General features: G+C 35.0%; 1 protein-coding gene across 1 annotated transcript; it reads right to left on the reverse strand.

Moving 5' to 3' along the window:
* Positions 1–27075, reverse strand: CCDC102B (coiled-coil domain containing 102B). The gene is made up of 4 exons (XM_053984504.1): positions 26470–27075; positions 24536–24744; positions 19932–20040; positions 1–147 (listed from the first exon to the last, which is right to left on the reverse strand). Exons 1-4 carry the CDS (start codon positions 27073–27075, stop codon positions 1–3), a joined length of 1071 nt encoding a protein of 356 aa, XP_053840479.1.

Below are 27075 nucleotides of genomic sequence, written 5' to 3' on the forward strand. Positions count from 1 at the left end.
TTATTTTTCTTTCATCTCCAGAAGTCCCTGAATTTCTTTTACCTGCATTTTGAGTTTTCTGGTCTCTTCTTCCAAACTTTGTTTTTTTGCTTCTAGTCGCTCTCTCTTTCCCCATTCAGAGGCATTCTCACACTGCATTCTTTCCATCTGAGAAGGTTGAGGGTAGGAGGAAGAAGAATCAAAAAAGAAAAAAAAAAGAAAGAGGAATAATCTGATTAAAACCCCCTGGTTTTCTCTGGGTGAGGCTAATGCCTTCAGAGTAAGGTGGACACATTAGAAATCAGCTCAAGGTGTAAGAGCTCCATGTTTCATTAAGTTAAATATTTTAATTTTAAAATAACCAAGACAGTAACTTTTTCATCAAATGTACCTTTAAAAAAGTAAAGCATAGGTAATTTTTGTACAGTAATTGGTAACAAAAACCTATTCTTTTCCTGCTGTCTATGAAAAAATAGTATTAAAATAATAATAAAGTGTTTGGAATAACACTGAGACTGGTTTTGGTTTGACAATGTCAAAGTTCACTTTTTATTCTCCAAAAGACAAAAAATCAGCATCTTTTTATTCTGTTTACAATTTAGAAGGATTGTAATTAATGGTCATTAAACTGAAGAAGTTCTAAAGTATATCTTCAGTACTACATACGGTTATCCTGATAATCAGAGGAAAGACTTTTAAATTTTTATGCTAATGTCTTTCTTCTGGTCATGATTAACAGTCTTAAGTGAAATATTATCTTTTATGGCCAATGCTGTAACTTTATTTTAGAATAACTTTATGAATTTGTTCATCAAATCCACATATAGGACGAATTAAATATATCAACAAACAGACACATTACTAAGTCATATAGAGTAATTATCAAAGAACTGATTTATTCTTCAGAGACAGCTACATAGAGGTTTTTGTCAAGGCTGCATTAAATACTTCTCTGACTTCAAAAGAAAAATATAGTAGAGTGAATTTATGTTTATAACACTAACCAGGTACTTATCAGATAGTAATGGAAATTTATCAGAAGATTTTTATCAACAAGTGCTTACTGTTAACAAGTTATTATTAACTGGTTCTTAATATGAGATTAAAAGAGATTAACGTAGATTAAAAACTGTGAAAATAAAAGGTTCCAGTTCTTTTAATTGAGATGAAAAAAAAGAAGATAATTGGTAATATATTTTAAAAAAAGGTCAAAATTGTAAGAAGTTTCTACAATTTTCAGTTCTATGAGAACTAAAATTGATGGTTTGATAAAGATGGTGACTAAAAACATTGTGAGACACTTCTTCATTGAAGAAACAGCATATCTGTGCCAACAAGGCTTTGGAAAGAGCAATAGAGGTGTGCTTTTTCAGTTCTATTGGTTACTTTTATTCTAAAATCAATTTCCAGCAAATAATGAATGTAGAGCAAAGAGAAAGAGCTGTTAAAGCATAAAAGAAACATAATTCTGATCCAATGTCATTCTCTAGCTAAATCAGATTGCAAACTTGTCTGTTCCCAACTTATTTCTGAGTAAATAAAAACAATTAGAAACCAGATAAAGTTAAAGAAGCTCTCTCAGATTATCAGAGGACAGTAAAAGTGATCGTTCGACTCTGCTCAGTATTGCTGTGGCCTCACCTGCAGCGCTGCCTGCAGTACTGGGTACAGGTCATCAAAGTATTAGAGCGGGTCCAGAGTGATAAACTACAAGTTGCTGACTCCAACACACAAGTAAATGTTTGATGCTCACGTGTTGCCAATGAAGTCTTTAAAATCTATCCACTGAATTTCTCTACAATAGTTGGAAATTAAGGAATCACATACCCCTATTTAGCAGCAAATATTATTTCTTCCCCACCAAAGTTACTAAAGTTGTTTGAATACCATCTACTAGACTACAATCACAAGCCTCATATTTTTTCCTAATAAATATTCAGGCTTATTTATTATTACAAGTATCCATGAAAGTTCCAGAACATGAGAAACCCTGTCTTCCTGCAAAGCACCTGCCAAAATACAAAATACCTGCCTGAAATTCTAAGCTTGAAAGTTCACCTTTTCACAGTGTTGACACTAATCAATAAAAATTCATTTTTGTCAGACATCAAATAGAGAGAAATCACAAAACCATCCAAGGCTGAATTTCATCAAGAAATTAAGCAGAAGATGGCTATCACACTATGGCTATTGATGTCAAAGATAAATTTATTTACCTATGTCTGTAAAATTTCAATTCATTTCGATCAAGATGCAATTATGATAAATTTACATATTTAACAGTCCTGATAGGAGTTCATTTTCTTCCTAGTAGCTGGTACAGTGCAATGTTCTGAATTTAGTATTAGAATACTGTTGATAACAGAGGGAAATTTTCATTGTTACTGAGCAGTGCTTACACAAAGTCAAGACATTTTCAGCTTCTTGTACTGCCCTGCGAGCAACGAGGCTCAGGTTGCACAAGAATCTGGGAGTGGACAGATAACTTAAAGCAGCCAGAGGGATATTCCATTCTATATGATGCTCCTGTATGAAACACCACATTCTGATTTATAAAGAAAAGTGAAAGCTTAAGAAAAAATTTGCAACATGTGAAAAAACCTTGAGATCTTTAATTTTCCCTTAAAATGTGAATATTTTCTCTCCATAAAATATCTGTGCAGACTTGCACTTAATTTTACTTTTTTAATAGGAAGTCCAGAATAATAGTGGAAGCATAGAATGAGGTCAAGGTAGTGCCAATGAAGTGGATAATTGCAAAGGTGAATGGTGAAAATGACGTACAGTGTACTGACCTTTTGAAACTGGATAATTACATCTTAGAGCTAACCTACACCATTTTGTGACTAACATGAAAGGCAGAACCTGAAAAAAAGACAGAGAAAAAGGAACTCCACCTTGTACAGTACATTAGCAGGAAAATCTTAATTCTCTTGTTTAGTTTAAGGCAATATAACAGTTGTTGGTGTTCCAAAAGTTTTATTGAAACAAGATTTTTCTCCTTCCCCTTTGTTAAGAAAAGATAGAGTAGGTTGAAGGGCAACAATTAAAGTGCAATGAATGCAAAAAGAGAGATGATGAAGATGAAATCTAGCAGTCAACATGATTTCAGACAGTAAACAGAAGAAATTCCACGCTTTTCCAAATCCAAGATATTTTAGCTTCCTATAAAACTTGGAAAAGGTAGGAAAGTGTATTTAGAGAATTATGATATTCAGCTTTTTAAAAGACGTTTTTAAAATAGAGTTGGGCAGAATGCAAGAATTATGTGAAAAAAAACCTGTACTTTTTATCTGATATGACTTGACAATGATGTCAGAAATAAAAAACTGCCAATACAACCAGAAATTCTCCCTGTAAACAAAACTGTTATTTTCTTCACCAAAAGCATGTTCCATGAAAGATTATCTATATATCTCAAATAAAAGCTTATTTGGCTGAGAATAGAAGAGTTTTATTTATTATTTTTTTTTAATTTCCTATCTGAATCTTATACAGCCACAGCAAATCATTAGCTTCTAATGCTGTCTTTATACTCAGAATCTACAGGCAAGCCAGATGAGGCCTACAGACTTGTGACCCAGAGAGGCAAGAATTCCTGTTTAAAATAGTGACCTTGGGCAGCCTCACTCTAGTACAAATGTAAAACATCTGCCTCACTTTGTGCAGATCAAAAATGAAAATTTAAAATCAATATGCTTTTTTTTTGTCCTTAAAATGACAATGCAGGACTTTTTTCATGTTGCAAAGCAAGATAAATGAACACATATTTTCAGGATTCTTGATATCCTCACTGTATTGTGCATGGAGGTAATTTCCATTCATCTATGCTACAAATTATTCTACAGAATTTAAGCAAGAGGTGTATTACACTGAAAATTTAATAAGCCACAGGCTGATTATGAATTAAGCACCATGACATCCTCCTAATAAAGAAAACCCATTGAAAAAACTTTATAAAGTCACAAGTAAATTTGATTCTTACAGACTTCTTCCCCATAGTTACTCAGAAAACTCAGCACAAGAAGCAAATTTTCCTTTTCTGTAACTCAGACAGGAATACTGTCTCTCAAAAAATGTCATATCCAACAGTCTTTTCAGAGCCAAGAACTCAAAAATTGTGCAGTTTTACCAACCATTTTTCAAATTATTGCACATTGATAAGAAATGCAAGGACAGAGACTCTGCCCTTTCACAGTGGTAATTTATGAAATGTCATCAACTTCCAAAGCATGGAATGTGATTCAGCTGCTAGAAGGAATGGCGAACATGCAGCTTCCTTAAATATGGCATCTAGGTAGATTGGATCCAATGAACTGAAAGCAAGCTCTGCCCAAAGATCAAGCAAAAGCATCACATTCCTGCATTGAATTAATTGTGAAACATCATTACCATTCGTAACATAGTTGTACAGGGTCTGAAATATTTTATCACTGGTTTAAAAGTTATGGTGTCAAATGCTTAAAGAGAGTCTCTCAGCTTAACTGAGAGAAAAAACTTTTGTGTTGTAGGATCAGGAAAAAACTCATATAGCCAGATGCATCATTAAAGAGATACACAAGAGAAGAAAATAGTTATGCTGATGAATCTGGTTCTCTTAAATCTCTTAAATCACTTCAGGATTTAGTTCAGCTGTATCTACAGAACTTGGAAGATACACTATGGTTCTACTCCGCTGCTCACCTCCCTTAGAGAAAGGTGTAAGAGGAAGATGGATTGCACATAGCAAGACAATCATGTGCAACTGGATAGAAAACAATTCCAAGAATCTTTGTTACTTGCAAAGTAACACCTATTTTGTTGGGGTATAGAGGAGGGAGTCTGTTTTGTTTGGTTTTTAAAAATTATTTTCTATTTTTTTTTTAATTTTGAGTTTTCTACTGCTAGAAGTCTGTAAGAACATGAGGAAAACTGCCAAAGCACCTAAGGTCTTAAAGAACACTCATCAAGTTTCCTGCTTCCAAGATCAGGACTGCTGTATGTAGGTGTGATGTTTGTTGACAAGCAACATTATTACTTAGCATGTGTGACTCTGGACAGTTTTGCAATTATTATTTCCAGTATGTCTGACATTTTCTAGAATTCTTTTCTTTTTTCACCTAAAAGGTGCAATCAAAAACTACCAGAATCCATAGCATTCTTTGCACAGGAAAGGGAAGACAAATGTTGGCTACGATTTTATTTGACAAATGATTCAATACAGTAAAAAAATTTACTCAGGTTTTTTTCCTATCGTATGCAAGTCTGCCGAGAATACCATTTAGTCCATCAGCGACTATACTGAAAGCTTGATAAATATTATTGTGCCTGACAATATCTTGAGACACCAAGCCCTGCAAGAAATTGAACTTTTTAATGAATTCTTATATTCATAACAATGCCTAGCACCAGCATATTTAGTAATAAAATATTTCTTCCTCCTGGTTATCCTCAAATGCTTAAGTCTGCTACAAGCTGATATCATTGCACTATACTGACATTAAATGGAAAGTTGTTGATTTACCAGTATTTTTTTTCCTCTCCCCTTGTCTGCACACAGAGAAAACTCTTTTGTGTGTATGACTAGTTTAAAATAAGTGATTGTACAGAAATAGAAGTTATCCATAGATATATAAAAAGCTTTAAGCATGAAACTTTGCAACAATCAGAAATAATATATGAAGAGAGGCATAAGTTCAGGAATAGGAACATAGTCAGGTGGAGAAAATTACCTTTGATCTTATAGATCTTTCTTTCCATCTGAATCTGGCACTGCTTTCATCAGATTCTTGTGAGTTCAATTTCATATGGACTATGTGTTACATTAAAATTAACACCTCCTATTCAAGAGAATCTACCATTTGTTCAAGGAAAACAAATTTTCGATCAATGTCTATCACAGAAAATTATCCCTATCTATCTAAAATTCTACTTTCACCAATTATTTGTAAATAATTGAATACTTCCAAAGAACTACCTTTACCTATCTAAACATTTGAAATCAGTGAAGAGAATAGCAACAAATCATGCACTCATTTCTACTTTAAAATTATGAAGGGTTTTTGCATTTGATCTCATTGAAAACAAGAAATACTTACATTTTTCATGTGGAAAAACTAAACAAGATGACTAAACAAATACTGGAAGTTTCTTTCAGTATCACAGAATGGATAAGGTGGGAAAGGCCACAGTGAGCCATCTGGGCCAACATCCTTGCTCAAGCAGGGTACATTAGCCTTCCTTATTGTAATCCCAATTCATAACAAAATTGAGACTAAAGGAATGTCTAAACTACCAGTGTCTACCAAGTTGTACAGTGCTGCTTATTTAGTCAACATTTTCATGCATCAAAAACAATTTTGAAAATTATATAGGAAAAAATTTAAAACTAGAATGGACTGTTATAATGAAGATATAAAAACACAGGCTATAAATAAAGAATCTGATTTTATAAGATGTAAGGACAATTTTGTCAAGTAGACATTCTTGTAGGCTTGCAAGAAAAGCATGAATGCTTGCATGAGTATTTAAAAACACATTAGAGTGTGATTATTTTTTCTGATACATTTTGTACTGTTCTATTATCAGTGTTCTACTGATATATAAACCAAATGTTAAAGCATTTGTAGGCTGTGTTGGAAACTAAGGGACTTTCACCCATTGTTTAAAACAAGTAAATACAAAAATGCTATTTTTGTTTTTATAGCCAGGTGATATATTAAACATATCCACGTGTCCTGACCAGCCAAATCACTAATGCACATGAAAAATGAACCATGTACTTTATTATCTTGCAGAGTTGAATTAAACAGTTCAAAATGCAAATGCCCACACATATACCCTATCATATCAGTCCATACGAACACCTGTTAGTTATGAGTAAAGTGTGTTTCAGCTGAGACAAACACAGAAAAAAAAAGATTCCTTCATTTTTTCATACTTGATGAGAAGTAATGCATCTTCTATATGCAAAATAAATTAATGAAAACAGTAAAAATAATAAAAACTAAACATTGACATCTTCACCTACCTTTCAAATTAAAACAGAGTATCAGCCTGATCTCTCATATTCTTGATGCAGCTTTGTCTCATATTTGCTAATATAAATATATCAATATTTTACCACCATTTCTGGCTGGGAAGCCCTCATATTGTCCAAAAGGTGGCAGGCCATATATTTGCCTACCTCAAAATAAAATATTTGAGTAAAAACCATCCCTCAGTTTTGTCAATTGTATTGATATTGACTGAATGTCTAAGTAGCCTAGATAAAATCCCTGTGAGTACATTCTCTAGGTTGAAATTGAAAGTGCTCTGGTTTAAGTCTCATCCTGACTTTCCAAGCATCTTCTCAGAGATCATTGAGGAACTCATGGGAACCCTCTGAGATACTTGTGGGTACCTGCTGCTGCCACATAAGGAGTCATTGAAGTAACTTCCCCTTCACCACCAGAAACTTGTTTGCTGCATCTTAGACAGAAAAAATGCCCCTGCAAGAAAAATGTAAACCTGGATTTCTAAATTAGGAAAAAAAGATATGAAATCTATAATCTGCTCCTCCAACATTTTGAAAAATTTGCCATAATAACTAGTGCCTTTTTTTTTTTTTTTTGTCTACAGCTGGTTTAAGATTATCTCTCAGTTACAAATATCTTCTCTATCAAGATACTGGGAATTTTCCAGAATTTCCCTGAAATTTCCCTCTCTTCCCCCATAAGATGAATGTGGTGAGAGGTATTTACTCACCGAAAAAAAAAGTAATTACAATTAAGTTACCAATAATAAATTATCCACCAAATAATTTTTCCTTTAAAACCTTTACTGTTGCATAGAAACAAATACTCATATTATCTTATTTTATATATACCCAAATCATAGATAATTTCATGCAGACCTTATACCTATATTATAATATAGGCAACAGTAGAAGGACTTTATTTGCCATCTCTATCTGCGACTAAGACCCTTACCTCTAGCTCACACCACCAAGACCCTCAGTACAGACCACTTGGCTGCCCTGGATCACCCCAGTTCTAGTCCCATTCCAACAGCACCTCTAAGCATTCTCTTTTGCTCAACTCTAAGACTGTCACCCTTGATCAAAGAATGACACAAGAACAGAGGAGAGACCAAATTGCAAGAGAAGAAAAAGAAGCTTTAATACAAAGGATTCTCTGGCTTATATAGACTGATACGATATGTTCTACTTGATTGGCTAGTTAATAAAAACATCTTTCTCACATGACGTCCTTGAGAAGAACAGAAAAACAAAGTGGAAAAACACCACCTGCAGATTGTTTATACTAACAAGTTATCACATTCCTACAACGCTCTAAAATTCTCACAAGCCACTGTGAGAAACGATTGCCATTTGTCTCTCCCTGACCAGGCTGGCATCCACATAAGACAAACTTTTGTCTCTGTCTGGAGCAAAGAACCTCACCTCCAGAATTTCTGTCAGCATCACTCACAACTTCTCCTGCTCTGTATTTCTCATTTTAGCCGCTGTTCAGCTATATTTCCCTCCTACTTCTATGGGTTGTATTTCAAAAGTAACACTCATGGTATAAAATGTACCAACATCTACATCAAATGTAACTTACTCAGCTGCACCAAAAAGATGCTTCACTAGCTTACTTCAGTAATTTGAGTCTACAAATTTGCTAAATGTCCCTTTTCATTATGGTCTTTCAGTATCAGCTTTCTATTTGGGTTCCTTTTTAGCCTATTTAATATGAACCACTTCCAAAAGTTCTCCCAGTTTCTGGAAATTGCCTGTAGGTCAAACACTTTTAATTCTTTCCTGTACAAATCTGAAGAGACCAGTTCTCAGAGTAATTCCTGACTGCAGAAACAAAAGTTGAAGCATTGGTTCCAACATAATTCAATTACTATTTACTCATAACTTTAATGTTAGGCATCCTTTAGATAGCCTTTGACTTTAAGGCTATTTTTTTAATAATTAAAAAACCAGTCAGATTCATATGGTCTCTGGACTTCCCATAATTAGAAACAGAGACTGAAGCTAAAGTCATTTATGTGCAGAATGCACTGGGCATCTTTTTGCAGAATACCTTTTACTGCAGGCTCTTGAAATTATCTTCTTCTTACTGTTGTGTTTAGCAAAATATTGGTGCTTAGATAATCATGACCTTACATAAAAATGGTATGTACACAATACTGTTTGCTGTATTCCTAAATGGAAATAATATTTTTGATGGGACTAACACAACTAAATTATCAAACTACTTTTCCTTTTTTTGACTAGAGATGAACAAAGTAATTAGAGTTCTAACCAAGATTAAGCTATACAAACATTATACAGTGGTTTAGGAGAATTTAAAATGTTCTCTAATCTCATTCAAGGAAATAAGTCACATTTCAGCTAATTCCTTGGAGAATACTGCTTGAAATTTATAAGGGGCACATGCCAACCAAAACTCTCAAAGCTTGACAAGCCATCACTCATGTAGAGAGTGAGAATTACAATGTATGAACAAATTACTATTTCCTCTTGCACGGTGAGGTCAAATTTTTAATACAGGGAATAAACAAGCAAAAATTCCCATATCAACTAATAATAAACTGATCTAATAACTGTAGTTCAAGTCAATTAAAAATATTAAAAGTAAAAGAATAAAAACATACTTTAATATTTATGTTTCACTAACTAACAAGGCAAAACTTGAGCGCTTGACATTTACAATGAAGGGGTAGATTTGTTTACTTTACAAACAGTAGCCTGCTTTTCTTATAGTTGATTGGATTATTACACAACACAGAAGGGGTGGCAGTGGTAGTAAAATAAACAAAGTGCGTTAAAAATCCCAAGTAAATGGCCAAGATTGTTTCAGGCAGAGGATTACATTAAATTTTTTTTCCTAATGTAATTTGAAATCTCAAAGGTCAGATGATTTTGAGCATTCTTAAGCAAAAGAATATGAAGCAAAGCAGGAACTTTCATCCCTTAATTTTCCTCACTGACAGCTTTATGAGAGGGAGAGGAAGTGGGGAGGACTTCTCACTCTGTGCTGAAAAGTTCAATTCCATTCTGGTTATATTTTAAAAGAAGGTGGAATAGGCTCCTGCTGAGAATCTTTTTTTTTTTTTTTCTAATGACACCTGAAACCTCTTATTAAACACTGCTTAATTCCCTTTTCATCCAAGTATTGTTGCAAGACTGAAGTTTCGCAGTTTAAGAGTTTTTTATGATCTGCATTTAGCTTACTTCTGTTGCTAGTGTTCTTATCAGGGGGAGGGGACCATGTATGTATGTGGATTTTTGGTTGTTTTTCCTAGTCAAACCTAATACAACAAGCTTCTTCACAAAATAAGGAACACAGACTAAGCCCTGAGAGACCTGGGACTGACTAATGCAAAACCTCTTTTTAACAGCAAGCTAAAAAATAGATTTGTCTGCCTGTGAGTAGAAATACATGTACAGACTTTAATGAAAGCAAAAATGAGCTCCTATTCTATGGAAAGAAATGACCAGACAAATTAAATTTTCATTCTTAACTTTCAGAGCAATAACAATTTATATATCATTTACAGAAAATATTTTTATATTTGTTATTTTTACAAATAAACAGCCTAGAAATTCAATTGCAGTCCAGACTATAAAAGCTTGCCTCGCGTTACTTCAAATAGTTATCTACTGCTGTGTTTTTATGTAATTATTATCAGTAATTAATTTAGGAAATAGAATATGCCACTTATTACTATTCTAATAAGTACTGTGAAAGGTAGATGACAACCCTTCCTCAAAAAATACAGGGATTGGTCATAAGAGGATGAACACAGACATGTAGAAAATCATCTGGAAAAAAAGAGTAAATAGTGCAATGGGTAATATATTTGTTTATTTGTTTATTTGTTATTTGTGAAGTTTTATTTGCTGTACAGAAGGTCAATAACTCTTTAGCTTACAACCAATTTCTTAGCCAACTTTCCATCCTCACTTTATATTGTTGAATTGAGCAAAACAAATAGCTAAATAAAGGACTGTAAGGAAACAGAAAAATCAGTAACGGTCAGCATGATTAGGAAACATTCAAAACAAATTCAAATTGTGCTCATTCTCAAGAAGATCCTAAACTGTATGGGTATTACATGTTGCAGATCAGAACACTGTTCAACCCAATTTTAATTTTTAATACAAAATTATCAAATTAATAATATTAAAGATACAATAGGAATGCTAATTTATAGATTGGAAAATAATATACTAACTAAACTTACAGTACATTTTTTAATATAACTGCAAATGAATCATAACAAAAACACATCAAAATGAAAGCAACAGTCAAAGCCTCTACATTTAACTTAGGGACTACACAAATTCACTTATTTTACAGATGAGGACTGTTGACTTTCAGATTAATGGTCAAGGGATGCTGGGAATAGGGTGTTTTCTGTAACTGTAGGTCTCTACAAATAAATACATGTCAGATTACTAGAATACTAAATAGTGTGAAACCACACTAGAATTTGTAATAATTATTTTCCTGTAGGAAATGCATCCATACCAACATATTTAATTAAAATTTGCAACTCTGATTTGATGTAATGTGAAATATTCAGGAAAATCAAAATGGCATCAAGGTTCCTTGATGAATACCAGACTGTTATATCAATGTTACTTAAAGTGCAGATAAACTGCACTATAATACACCAGATTCCAAAAGCTGCCATGTTCTGATGCAGTGAGCTTTCTCCTTAAGCGTTAACAGTCTCAGCTAAAAGGAACAGACTAAACCAGTATTCAAGCTTGTTTTCTCTTCTGAACTGTAACTTCAACAGGATTCAAAAAATAGAGGAGATGACTTGTTCAAAGAAATTTAAAAGTGTTGCCCTGCTTAGAGTTCAGGTAAATATAGCATAGGACATTTCTCCATACAGCTCTCCTTTCAGAGTAAGAACCTGAAATATACAGCTTTAGTTGTTTGATCTAGATAAGCAATTGCATAAAATAATTTCTGTAGAGCAGTGGTCTGGTGGAAAGTGCCTGTAGCAATGATACTACTGCTTAAAATTTACATGGCATGTCTTCTGTTTTATCTGAGCCATGCCTACAATAGAACATCATACTGGTACTCTGAAGTTACAAGTGTCCCTGAAGAATCTTCCGTTACAATTCTTAATCACCTGTTACTACTCAGTTTAGGAACTGATCAAAGGTTCATTGACATCAGCAGATTTCTCATTGACTTCAAGGCATCACTCATGCTGTTACTTGAACAAATATGCAGTATTTCACCAATGTGAAAGTTTTGTTTCAAAATGGAAGAAAATTATCTAAGGCTGTTTTTCCAATCAAGCTTCCTCCCCAGTTAGATGGTTAATTTTTAACTGACAAATTGCTATCCTTATCCAGGTAAGAGTAGAAAAAAAGAACAGAATAACTGAATAAAGAGCAAAATGCTCTTTAAAAATCTTTAATTATATACCTTTAATGTCATCAATTTTAAACATTCTACCTGTCGTTACATTTAATTCTTCAGAGGTTTGTTACTTTTTTCAAGTAATTTCAGCCCAAGTTGATTTTATGTCGATGAATGACAAGTAAGCACACGAGCAGAAATATTTACTTTAACAACTAAATTAATGCTAAAATATAATATCAAAAGGTAAATTCAGAACAGTTAAGCATATATTAAAAATTAGATATTAAAAAGCTTTTTGGTTTATTCTTTTTAAACTATACACTGCAAGGAACTAATTTCTGATATTGAGAGCCATATGGTCAACTGATCACACTAATACATTATTAAGAAGCAACTTTGTCATAATTTTGGGCCTTTCAATCAGAACTGTCAAAAATTCTTTTTGTTAAAGATGCAACCATAGACTCACAGAATGACCTGAATTGGAAGGAACCTCAAAGATCATCTAGATCCAACCCCCTGGCTCTGGGAAGGAGCACCTTGACTAATCCCTAGGACCAAGATTGCTTTATGTACACAAACACACACATACACACATATCTATAAGTGTGTGCATTTACACATTCCTCCCTCATCTTCGTTTCACCACCAAGTTATTCTTCCTGCCAGTGGCAGAACAACAGGCTAAAAAAACCTCCTCAAATGGTACTATTTAGGCATGGTCTTCCTTTCACAGAAAATCTGTGTGCAGAAATAGGTTTCAGTATGCATACACGTTTCTTCTGAACATGCTTTCTCACAGAAATGACTTTTCATCTCTCACTTGTCTTTAAATAAAAAATAAACAATAAATAATCCTGGTCTTGCTTGGTGTTTTCAATGCAAACTGTGTAATGAAGACAGAGAAAATATTGGCAAGTATAATTCAATGGAGTTTAAATGTCTTGTCAGTAGCCAGTCTGAGCAAAAAAAGTCAATGAAACTGTAGACTTATCCTGCACTTTCCAAATTACATTTGTGGGAAAATAAACATCAAATGGAGCCTTAATTTTATGCAGCATGACAGATTTATACTTTATGCTGGACACTAAGAACATTAAGTACGTCATTTCCAGAGATAAAGCTAAATATGAAAGGGGACCTGATATGTGAAAAGAGTGGAAAGAATAGTTAATTCTTTGTAAGAATAGCTGCTGAAGCAACAATACAGAATTCTTTCCTTACTCTCTAACCACCTGTCAGTTATTGTAATTTACACAGGAACACTCAAAATTCTAGACCTAGTCTAAAAATAATGAGATTTTGTTACAGGAAAATTAATTGGACCAAGATTCTATTCTATGAAGTCATTTGCATTCCCAAATAATTCAGATGTTGTTTATAGAAAATTGCTTAATGATATTTTAAATCTCAGCCTTGAGGCTTCTGATGTCAAACTTTATAAACACTCCTTTAGCACTCTAAAATAGACTATTGTCTATTCTCTATAAAAGCAGTATAAAATTTTTTTTTGTACGTAATTTTGTTCCTATGATAGCTATGCAAAGTACTCAACATTTCTGGGCATTTTCGATAAGAAATTAAACAGAGAAATTCACAGGAGCCAGTACAGCCATTCCGGCTACTGGTTTATGTTTGATAATTATTATGCTTTCTGCAGGATTGAGGGGACAAGCAGAAGGCATTTTTTTCAGGTGAAGAGTATGTCACAGAATGGATGATCTTACTGTATTTATCTAAATTTTCTGTACAATTATAAGAGTATCACTTTTTCTATTTCATATATGTACTAAGTGAATGAAAGAAGCAATTTCAGGTAAACAGCTGTGTAGCACCTACAGCTGTGTAGCTGTAAACACCTGTGAAGCTACCGTAAGGTAACTTCAGAATAAAGATTTCTGAAGAAGGTAGAAATCATCCATTCTTTAACAAGATCTACCTGTTGACAAGCTGAGCCTCCAAATAGGCTGTTCCACTTTAAAGAGCATTTAAATGTTTACAGTGATAAGAGTAGACTTGATTTATCCAGAAGCTTCACTCACATGAGTGGAGCTTCCTTCATCTGGGAACAACAGGTAGGGAACCATTCACAATCTCTTAAAGAAAGTAATGCTCCTAAGTAACAATACATAGGTTGTTGTAATATAGTGTAAAACATCTATACACTGAGAGAACAGAAACCATTTGTTTTAAAAAATGTTTAAAGATATTTTTTTTTGGCTCTATCACAAAATCAATAGCTGGTGAATTACTTTTAATTGTATGAAAAAAAAAAAAAGAGGAAGAACAGAAATGTCTCAGCCAAATACATAAAATGCTCATTTAGCTTGTTTTCCTTTTTATCTAGGTATACTTTTTTATCACTGATGTTCCAAAAAGATTTAAGTACCAATTAGTGTAATTTTTGCCTCATATCCCACAAACTGGGATAGGAATTTCCCTCATTAACTACCAAAGCACTAAATAATGTAGAGGAAGAGTACATTCTGTACTTCAGCTAACTGAAAATTCTTTTAAACAACACAGACTTGCACTGCCTTTAGTGGCATTTGTAAGTCTACAGTGCACACCAGTGGACTATAGTAGTACATGCATTTTTCCACTTCTTTCAGCATAGTTTTGTAAATCTTCCATCTTATTTAACTCTTAAATGATCAGAAAAGCACATCCTTCAGGATTTATAAAGATGGATATAAAATTTCAAGGAAGATTTGCAACAAATATAAACAAGAATGTTTTATTGTACATAAGATAAAATGATCATTCTAAAACCTAAAACTTCAACAGGCTTGCTCACTCCAATTCTGTGTTTACAAACATCACAGCAACACACCAAGGATTTGCTTTGTTTTCCAGAGTCCACAGACCTAACTAATCAAACTCAGACATACTTTTTGTGTTTCTCAGACTGATGGTTAATTGAGCTGTAAACTAAACTGTATCTGAAAAAATTGGATACCCCATTCCTGGGGACATTCAATAAGCAAAATAATGGATGTAAAATTTTTCATTTTAATTTTTTAAGTTCTTCAGAGAACTTAAAGATTCCCACTCTTTCCAATAAAGTTTACTTTAAACCCAAGTATATCTAATGTCAATACTCTTTATTTACTCAACAGTCTTACAAACAATTTTTGCCTTTCTGTAGATAGTCATGCAAATACAATTAGTGTAATTTTATACTGAGTAATTTCTTTCCTGTTTTTAAAATAACAAAGTGTTTTACATCTTTTAATGGGTGAACAGAATTCTCAGAAAAAAAAAGGAAATTAACAGTTACAATACCAAATGCAACTTTCTGTTGTACCTGTTAAAACCAAACAAGTCAAGATCAATACTAGTGTCACACAAAGCTGCCTAAAATGCTCATGGTTACTATGATCATAAATTGTCACTTTACTACTTTTTTTAATTAACTCAATACTTTAAAAACTTATTTACAACTTCCAAGTTGATGCTGAATGGATAATATGTTAAAATTATGATCAGCAAGATCACTAAGGCTTTCCATATTTAGTTTATTCCAAGCTGAGTAAATACTTGTCTTTTAATGAAAGTAACTAAAGAAAGTGATTAGTTACTGGGAACACTAATAATTGAGTCTTGGCAGCTGTGAAGTTTCTAACATTCCCCAAAATCTCTCCAACTTCCAAAAGGCTAGAAGAGCTATCCATTCCTAAAAACGGTTTAATTTGCAGTGGCACTGTCACTTGCAAACCAAGCACTTTTTTTCACATTCAGGGTGGGACTGTTAGGCAATCTACCAAAGGAAATAGCAGAATAATTTAGTCAAGGACATGAAAATAATCCAGCTGTAATGATTGATCTGCTTTTAATCTAGAAATTCCTTTGTGATTTGATATTGAAAATTTATCTTGGAATCAGATTCCATGCTTAGCCCAGTAGATGTCTGCACTTTCCTTTATTTCACTTTCAAATTTTTCACTGTCAAAAATCTTGTCTGTTTTTCCAGCATCCATTTCTCAACAGTAATATATAGTGAGTTATATCCACATCTGTGTTGTCAACGCACAAGTTTTGGTTTATTTCAGTAGAGTTTCCACTTACAGAAATCCCCTCCACTGATATAAATAATTTCATTCAAATTAGTCAGATTCATCCAGATCAGTGTTTTTCTGTAATTTAAAGATGAGATTTATGTCATAAATGTCAGAAGATTAAAAAAATGCTCAAAATATCACCTCCTGTTAGCAATTAAGGCAACTGCACATGTTCCCAAGGAAAAAGCAGCAACACATATATGTAGACATGCAAATGCATAAATATTGTTATCTATCTCCAATGAATTCTCAGAAAATTTTTACCTCCTGCTGTTTTATTCCTGATGACAGTGCCATTAAGCATTTTATAAAGATTATATTTCTTAAGCAAAACTATTAACCAAACCTAGACTTCCTCTGTTTTGCACAAGTATAACAAACTAAAATCCTACTTAATGAGCAAGCAGAAAATAAAGAACTAAAATCTGATGGAACTCAAGTATGAAAGACAGATGTTAGTTTGCTGCTGTGTTGCGTATGCATCACCTATTAAGTAGAACTTGAGATTTAATAGACTGATTGCAATTCTTTCCAGAACATGAAAGAAAACTAATTAAATCCCCTCCATTATTCCAAACCTGAGATGTTAAATTCATAGGACATTTTTAATTCACTATCTATGTTTAGTTATATAAACACACATTTTGCATTTTGTTGGATCAACGAGGTCCTCTATCCATTGTCCTGAAACCTAAAACCTGTAAACTGCAACACAAATATTTCTTGTTCTTCTAGTCATGAATGCAGATTGAAATTAACATGTATTTCCTAACACAAATTTGACACAACCAGTCAATGTTCTTAAATTACTCCTTCAAGGCTGATCTTTGTAAAAGTACATTGCTTTCTGGCATCAGAACTCCACCATGAGTGCCCTGCTGAGCTAAATCAGTCTCCTGGCACGTCTACCTGTTCTCCTGAGTATTAGGACAAACCTTTGCTGTACTCCAAGGCCTGACAGCTTTGGTTGACTCCTTTGTTTACCTATCACAGTTGCCTCCTATGGGACACTTCCCAGCAGTTCCCTGACTAAGACAATATCCTGCTCTCCTTATGTTCAGGGTCTGTACTCTGCTGCTCACCTTTCTTCTTTCAGGGTGAACAACACCACTATTTCAAAGTTACCACAGAGGAGGAAATTATTCACCATCACATACTCACCTAGTTTCCTTCATATTAGTCAACAGCAGACAGAGCTGTTCATCACCACTTGTTGGCCTTCAGCAAGAATTTATTCCTGAAACCCCACTGAAATCTCTTTGATTGCAGCAGCTATAGTGATCCATGAGAACTGGGATTTACAACTCTGAGATCTGCGTTTTTTAAACACTTCTTTGTTTCCTCATTAAGTGGTCTGTAACAAGCTCCTACCACAATGACACCCTCACTGGCCTGTCCTCTGATCCCAGATTCACAAGTCTCATTATCCCCCACCCTTCTGGAAACATCAAAAGAACGGAGGTGCTTATAGATCTGAGGGCAACTTCCATTGCCTCAGCCCTTCCTTGCCAGTGTTTCTAGAAGTCCTTCACAAGTACTTCAGTTGCATGGACTTGGCACAGTATTTGAGTTGTTCCAACAATATTGTCGTTCTGTAACCACATACAGCTCTAATTCTCCCTGCTTGTTTCCTAGGATGTGTGCATTTCTTTACCAACATTTGAGACGGGTGTCGCTTCACATTGTTTTACCATTCGTGAAGTCTTTCTTTCTCCTGTCAACCTGTGCCCTGAGTTTTCCAGCCGAACACTTCTTCATTTCACTTTGGTCTGTAGTCTCTCATTGCTTTCTTTCCTAGTTCAAAGCTTGTTGCATTCCAGGTTTGGGTTCAGATTAGGGGTTCTGATCTGTGGTAGCTAGCTGAATTCTGTGTACCCCTGTGCACCCCCCGTGTTTCCTCCTCCCCGCAGTGGTTCGCTCCAGGCTGCCTGCCATTGGAGCTTCCCCCCGTCACTCCTGTAAACACTCCCCACCCCATCCAGAGCATTCTGTGTCTGTCACCCCGATCCCGCAACCCCGTTCACCCCGGAGCCCTTTGTCCACCCCTGCCGTGTCCCCATTGGGCACCGTGGTCCATGCCATTGCCACAGTGCTTGTCCCCATTGGGCAAGGAGGGCTCCTAATCCCCTCGCCCTGCCCCTGATAAAACCCCATGCCTTCCCGGTCCCACCGCCATTTCCTCCACGCGGGCGCTGGAAGCGCGGGTCGCAGGCTCTCCGCTGCAGCTCTCCGTGGCCATTAAAGCCTTCCTGCTTCCGTCGTGGGTGATTTGGACAATTCCTTCCCTTTTTGCCTCGTACCCTCGTGTGGGCGACAGAACCCGGCAAGCCCCGACCGGCACGCCGCAGCAGCGGCGCGCAGGAGCAAGCGACGAACCCCGTCTCTGGAGGGAGGCGGTGCCATTAGGTGCCGGAGCTGCCTGGAGCCGGGAGAAGCAATGGAGTGCTGCAAAAGCTCTCCTCACTATGTTACCCAGCTGGTAGCATCATGGAGACAAGACCTGGATCCCCATGACCTCAACCCCAGACCTATGTGATCATTCCCAATATGCCCCTAGCTGGTGTCCATCGGGATGAGTAGTAGCATAGCAGTCTAAGGACTTGGCAGACCTTGCAGTGTTCTGGATCCTAGCCCACAGCAAGCCACATAACCCTCCAAAAAAAGTGGAGAACACAGGGGTTTTTATCCTCACAGGAGCAAGCCTCCTGCTACTGCCACTTCCTGCTTCCTCCTGATGTTAATGCATGGTGTGTGTTAAAGCTGGCTCTGATGCCTCACAAGTCATGGCTTTCTTCTTTTACTTCACTACCAGGGGTTTGAACCTTTTGAACTGGAAAAAGAGCCATCCTCCAGTTGCTGGAGAACATACCTTTCCAGCCCTCCTGCTGTGGGACTCTATTCACAGTGAAACTCACAGTCACAGCTTGTGGCTGTCACTTCCATGTGGTTCAGAATTTCAGAATATCTCTAGGACCCTGTAAAGATCCTGTTATCTCCTCTTTGCCTTCTCTGATCCTGCCCAGCCTTACTTCATTGTCCAGGTTGATGGGGACAACACATTTTTTTCCAGGCAATTTCTACACCTCTACTCTTCTATTTCTCCAGCCTCACAGGAAGGGTGGCAGGGCTTTCCTGAACATGCCCTTACCCACATGGGCCGTTCCTCTCTGAACACAAGCCCCACTGGTCCCTGATCACACACTGCTTTACATCGAGACCATGAGCCACACCACACATGGGTATGGGGCACCAGAACCTGCCTCCTCTGGCTTGTCCCTTCCTGGAAGCCTGTGGAGCCATCCCAATGCCACTCTCACAGCTCCTGAGCACCAGTGCTGTCATGGCAGCATCCACACACCCTCAACAGGTCCCTCCCATCTGGCTACACAGAGTTACAATCAAAAAATGGTGGATTTATCACATTTATAAACCCTGGACACAATTTTACTCTTAGTTACAGCACAGGAAATCAGAAGTCTAAGTTTTCTTTCTTACTCCATGTGACAACAATGTACTGCTAACATACCTGTTTCAGGCTTTCCAGCTTGGTTTGTCTCAGTTCTTCATATTTCCATTTCCAAAGAAATAATTCATTTTCCATCTTTTCCATTTCTTTCTCCAGAAATACATTCATTCTAAAAAAGTATTTTAAAATTTAGCATTGCAAAATTTTGAAGCTGACAGAAAAATTACTTTGAATTTCTTTCTCATAGCTTGAGTTACATTCTGTTGCCTTCTTCAATGTTATGTGTTTACTTTTCTAAAAGCCTATATTATCATCACATAAATATTCCAAAAGATTCACCAAAAATAATGGTTAAATAGAAAACAGAAATCCAGTAGTACAGAATTAAAACTTTAAATGAAAAAAAATTTTGGGATAAACTGGAGAAAATTTAATTTCAGTTAGTGGTTCAGGCCACCTAATTTATCACAAGTTTCTTCAGAATTAGTGAAGACCCTCAAAGAAAAGGTATTACATCACTTGTATTTAGTATAAACAGCAGATTGAACACACGTATACAGGGGGAAATATACACTATAAAGACCAGAAACCAAAGACGATTGACGTTAAATATTAAAAAAGTTATTAAAAGATGTATATTTCATGTTTCAAAAAATATTTTTCCTAGAAGAAAATGCTAGAAGAATTTTAGGAAAATGTATTATTTAGTGCAGAAGTACTATGCCTGTACAATGAGAAAAATACAAAATATTTGAAAAGAAAATTCTAATACTTGGCAGTTAAAGAAAGTGTTGTGTGCTAGAGTAGTTATTTTCTATTCCGATGGAGGCTAACAGAACTTTTCAATCTTTCTTAAAAAGATGTTTTTGCTGGGCTTACTAGAACAATAATTTGAGAATATTTGGTTTAAATATTCACCTATTAAAGCAAAATGTATTGATGGAATTTGTCTGGGGCATTTGTATGCAGCAGACTGCAGGCAATGCACAGAGATAACAAGAGTTGCCACTGACTGGACTGACTCAGGTCCTGGAAGCAGTGTCAGCTACATTAATGAAGTAATCCACTATAGTGAAATATCTTCTTTTCTCTTCTTGTGTAGCTAAATCTAATGCTCTTGACTCAGGGATCTCCTTTTTCTGCCTAGATTTAGTATATGGCACAACTTATCTTAGCAAACACCTAGAACTCCCATAACATTACACTAATAAAATAAACACCATTATTCACAAAGCAAAGTGGAACAAGATGTATTTCATGCATTTCAACTCAACAGTTTTTCTTTCAAAGTAATGGGATATTTCATTGGAATGATATCATGACTTCACTGGGGAACTAAGAGAATTCTTAGTGGGACATTTAATACAGTAGAAAGCGAAAGCATGAAAGATGACATTCTAATACTTTGAATAATTACCTATTGACTGTTCTGAATGCAATGAAAGTCCTCAGAAATGGTCTATTCTGAAAAAGTAAAAGAGGAATGTACAGTATGTTTTGCTTATTTAGAAGAAACTAGTGTTGTTTTGTGTTACAGTACTTCTTAAGTGAGATCAGCTCCCTTTGATACCACTAACTAAAAGAAATTATTCTGATTACATAAAGTTTACTATTTAAATAAGGAAAACAAAGAGTGGAAGAAAGAATATAGCAGACATTAGAATCAACTTACTACTAGAGAAAAGAATCAAGTTCAGAGCATTCTTCATGGATCTTGTAACAAGACATTTTAACTCATTATCTAATTAAATCACAGAATTACACAGAATGGTTGAGGTTGAGAAGGACCTCGAGGAGGTCATCTGGTGCTAACCCCATGATCAGGCAGGGTTGCCTAGAACTGATTGCTCATGTTCAGATATCTTTTGAATGTCTCCAAGGATGCAGATTCAGCAACCTTTCTGGGAAACCAGTGCCAGTGTTCAGTGATCCTCGCAGAAAAAAAAAAAAAAAAAGGATTTCTGTCTTTCAGGCAGAGTGTTTTGTATCTATTGTCTATGTTACCCAGCCAGTCTCAAGCAGTTCCTCTTTGATATTATCAGTGGACTAGTCTGTGGGCTTTTGCTTTTAGAGGAAATAAACACTTTTAAGTTCAAAACAGAACAAATTACCATCTTAAAACTAGAAGACAATTAGATGAGAACACTGATCCAAAAGATGACAAAAGATATTTTAAGCAAATGATTATGCAAAATGCTGAGCCACTCATAAGGTTTGTAATTTCCATTCATGTTAATGGACCTCAAATGTGTAATTGATGTGAGCCATTAGTACATGGATAAAAGATGTTGGTGTGTAATTTTACACTGCAAACCCAAGCCAAGATATATTTTGAATGTCAAAACATAAATTTTCATCTCTTTACTTTTATTATTTCTTCTAGACCTTCTTTCTTTTTGTCCTTTGCAAAGGCTGATCTGTGTGCATAAGGCTATGTCAACATTACTGATGATAGCTCTAAGCAGAATGCAAAAAGCAGAAGTCTTCTCAGGGTGAAAAAGCAGATAAGTTAGGAAACCAAGAAGGTTACTAGTTAGGTAACTTAGTAAGGGGGAAATTGAAACACTGGATTTGCATAAGCTAGCTTGACTCTAGAAAAATGCAGTCAGAGTTCAGGGTGCTGCATGTAAACCAGGAAACTGCTGAGAAGTCCTCTGCTGTACAAGTGAGATCATACTGACTGCTAAAGTAACCTTTGGCCTTGGGGTTCAAGCTGTCTATTATTTGTTTGCTTTTGATGCAACACAGCTGTGTGTTCTTGGCTCGAGTTCACTGAGAAAATTGCTAAGTTGTGAGAAAGAAGCTGTGAGAAAGTACTTAAGCTAGAGCCACACAAGATAAGGGAAGTAAAAATGCAAATGGGGTGAGATTGTTGAGATAGTCATTACTAGCAAGTCCAGAATACAGGAGTAAAAATACTGATGTGAGCAAGAATAAAACCTAAGAGAGAAAACTGGAAATCTGAAGTTGGAAATGTGGCAAAATCAGCCTATTCTACCAAGTGGTGGAAACCAACCCTTTTTGAGATAGCAGGTGACAGCCTGCTCAAGAGATTCATCAGCTATCTCAAGAGACTGGTGACTATGATAATACTTATCCTAATAACATTATTCCTAGCTATTTACTGTCTGCATTGCCAAATATAGTTGCTTCATACTTAAAAGTTGCATATATTCTGCTTTCTGCATGCAGGAAATGTTGCCCTCCTGGAGAGGGAGTTGTTATACCTATCCCTGCTGTTATGCGGAAATCACTGCTCAGTGAGCATTTTTGCTGCCTGAGGTTGGCATTGCCACATGTTGCATGTTATAGATGTGCCCCAATTCTTACTGTGTGCCAGTAAATTTATTGCCTTATACCACAGTATAAAATAAATGAATATGAAATTATTCAAAAATGAAAAAATAAATAAATTAAAATAATAAATAAATGAAAAAATCTGCCACTGTGAAGTACAGCTAAAAATTGGTTAGAGGCATGTGAACAAACAGACAAACCAAAAGCTATTAAAGTTTTGCCTGAGAAGTGACGAAAAGTGAGTTGGAAAATTATCCATTTTCTAAAAGAAAATCATTATATATATATATTTATACTGTGATTGCTGATGAAATACCTAGACCCCTAAATATTTCAACCCCAGAAAAATGGGTATGTGAGGCATCAGTCTCCTAACTAACATATATATTTGCTTCCACAGACAAACGAAATAGTTTTTAAGGAGAAAGAGCATAGCCATCTTCTGAATTATTATATTTGCTTTCTACAACTATCTAATTCATATAACAAAACACATTAAATATTAGTTAGGAATTGAAAGGATTTTTTACCTCAGACTTGTACTATCTACATGACACTTATGAAATAAACTGAAAGGAAGAAAATACTTCAGCACAGTTTACCATTACATATTCTCTGAACTGAAAGTGTTGAATATATTTGCAATAGACAGGGAATTTTCTTCCTTTTAATTTTCTAATTAACTTAAACTGATTTTGAAATTACCGTCACCTGTAATTACAGCCTGAAGTCTGCTACTACATCATCATACATCACATGCTGCATGTTTCCTTGAAAAGCCTTTATGATGAGATTCAATCTTTCTCAATATTGACTATTTATACAACATAAAACTTCTTTTAGGCCACCAAAATGTACATTTAGTATTTACATCAGGCAAATTTGATATGCTATATAAGTGTATAATGTGTTACTCCCTCTTTGTTACTGACTTTTAACAGAGACTTTGCTACAAGTGAAGAGGTTAACAGCATTTTGCAGCTGATTCATATATTTTGAATTCAAAAACAGCCTTTGTCATTTTGCAGTTAGACTCTTTCAAAGTCTGCTGGCAGAGTATATGAAAATTTGTTATTATGCACAAAGCACTCCAATAACTGGGTATGACATAGATTAGATATCACTGCATTGATACCAAGTTACATATTTGTATGGAACACCTCTTATTTAAATAACTGACAAGCCATAGAAAACAGTAAACACACTATGCTGAATTGTTTCTCTAAATTCTTATTAAAGCCTTGCAAATAGCAATGATTAAAGCTTAGAACATATGAGCTTAAATGCAAACATCACCATATCTATTTCAGAAACTGTCTTCAACGCCTCTATGAGAATTCCAAAAGTAGGATATATTTTGCACTTACTCTCTTTCCTTCTGTAAGAATTTCCTCATCTCAGCCAAATGCAAATTTAAGACTGACACATGTATTAAATCATTCTCTGTTGTCTTAGCTGTAGTGCCCAAACTTATTTTAGGTTCCTTCAAACAGATGCTGGGAAGTCCATTGGGGAAGAAATCGGGAGGATTTGGGGCAAATTTTTTATTGTCGTTGCTTTGGTCTTTGCTTCCATCCTGAGAAAACAAAAATATGACACCTGAGAAAAAAATAAATGAAGGAAGAAGTCTAACATAGCTCCAGCAGGGCCTACCAAGGCTCTTCTAGACATTTAAGGAACATAGGAGAAAAATAGGAAATAGGTAGCATCTTAGACAGTTGGACTGTATATGGGTAGAATATGCAAAAATGTCAGTATATTTGAATAACTATCATTTTGTGATATCTCACAGCTTCTGTTATGACAAGCTTCATATCCAAAATATTTTTAATGTGTCTTTACTAAGGCAATATATTCAATTTCTTTTTTGTTGGCTATAACTCTGGTGAAGACAGAATCTTGGAACTAATAAAACCAACAATGCAATTTATCCATACAAATAATATATTGAGAAACTCTACATTATGAACTCAAACATTTTATGTAAAGTATGTTGAAGGAGGCTTATACAAGTTTTTCACAAGGAACAAAGTATATAGATATCTATTTTGAACATACATGTTTTACATACAAAACATAAGAAAAACTATTTTCAAAATAGGAAAAAAAATTTAAAATAAAATATACATTTTTGAGGAAGACTGAATTTCGCTTATAAACAAGTTTCCCTTAGAAATGTATTTGCTTTATTATAGCCGAGGAATTTTGTTTAAAAGCTAATCTCATTTTAGCAGTTCACTGACAATCCTCTTTCACATCACTCTGTTCTTTTGAGTTTTTAGAAGAATGCCCAAAATTTAAATCAGAAAATACTAGAAACCATTGAAAAGATAAGACTGTTTCCCATTCTCATATAAATGTTCAGTTTTCAAGAAGAAAATATTTTATACTAAGGAAAAATAGTTAAGTACATTTTGTGGTATTTCCTTCCAATGGCACATTTGTCTGCCTGAAAATATGAAAGGCATAAGCTTTTTTGGCAAAATTTATTATTGCTACTAACATTCTTTTTTTTTTTTTTTTTTTTTTAGTTCAGATTTCACAGGAATATAATATTGTTAATATGTATTAGAGAGTAAAATTTCCAAACTGAATTCATTCAGATCTAAGATCTTGGCAATTTCCCTTGAATTGAAGTAAAAATTTTCCTATTTTCAACAATTCAGGGAAAAGCATTTTCCTGCAATGTGTGAAAAAAATTACCAGTATCTACAAAGACTGCCATCTATCAGAAAACAAGTAAAGTTTTTATGTGGTGATACTTGCTGATACTTGATGCTGATACTTAATTTTTTAATTATATATCATGATTTAATTGCCCTCCTTATAAAAAAAAAGTCTTGCAAATTTGCAGAAGAATTGCCTTACCTCTTCCCACATTTTTGAAGTTCAGGGAGAATTAAATGATTTTAGATAGCAGGTTCTTTAGAAGCCGAGAACCTAATATGCTTTTTCAGAGGGGAGAAAGAATGTAAGTATGCAAAACATGATTAATTCAGATAAGAGAAGTAACCTGATACCATAAAATATGAGAGAGAATCAAAACAATATGGTAAATTATTGGATATAACAGTCTGCCTCTGTTCCTTAAATGTCTAGTCACAGTGCAGGGTATGAATTGTTTTCTGTATTTTTCTGTATTAGAAATATTTAGACTGGGGGGTCAGGGGGCTGAAGGGTTTTGTTAGTGAATGGGTCAGGCAGCATTTTGGTCAAAATTCTTGAAAAATCCCATTTCTATGTACACATCCATACTTTGTCACTTCTTCATGAACCACAAAATATATTTCCCATTCTTTACCTTCTTTGTGTCTTCTGCCCCAGGAATTTTGATTATTTTGGTTATGTCTTTCGGTGGTTCTGGTTCCAGAAACATTAGCAGGCTTTGGTCTTTTTTAATACAGGGTATTTCTGAGCAACAGCATTCTGTTTTCCAAGCAGTTCCATTTTCTGTGTTTTCCTTCTCACTTACTAAATCTTGATTTATTTTTTTAAGCACACTTAGCTCTTTTATGACACTGTCTAGTCTGATTCTCAATTGTCTTGCTTCCTCTCGTGCTTTATTTCTTTCTCCTCTAACTTTGCTCCATTTCTCCCTCCAATTAGCGGTGCAATCTGACCACCAGCGCATGGTCTTCTCCATTTGGGCAGCTCTGGCTTTGATTTCCTCCAGTTCCTGAATTTTTACTGCTTCAAAAATTTCCCAATCACTGCTGTAACTTGTATGCATATGTGCATAATTAGATGAATTTGGGTAGAAACTTTGAGATGGAAGATTTGAATGAAACAGATGGTCACCTGGTTGCCAACATCTATCTAATTTATCAGGTTGTGTTGGTTGGCTCCCAAAAAACTCTGTCTTTTCCATTTGTTTCTGAATGGAGTCTAAATTCATGTTTTGACTCAT

The sequence above is a fragment of the Vidua macroura genome, chromosome 1, assembly GCF_024509145.1.
Source record: "Vidua macroura isolate BioBank_ID:100142 chromosome 1, ASM2450914v1, whole genome shotgun sequence".
Classification (NCBI taxonomy): Eukaryota; Metazoa; Chordata; class Aves; order Passeriformes; family Viduidae; genus Vidua; species Vidua macroura.

What these genes read in the sequence shown, in the direction of transcription:
- CCDC102B (XM_053984504.1), bottom strand. Translation starts at nt 27,075, where the DNA reads ATGAGTCAAAACATGAATTTAGACTCCATTCAGAAACAAATGGAAAAG. An exon ending in GGGCAGAAGACACAAAGAAG is followed by an intron (nt 24,745 to 26,469) that starts GTAAAGAATGGG and finishes TTGTTTTCTCAG; the next exon opens with GATGGAAGCAAAGACCAAAG. An exon ending in TTCTTACAGAAGGAAAGAGA is followed by an intron (nt 20,041 to 24,535) that starts GTAAGTGCAAAA and finishes ATACTTTTTTAG; the next exon opens with AATGAATGTATTTCTGGAGA.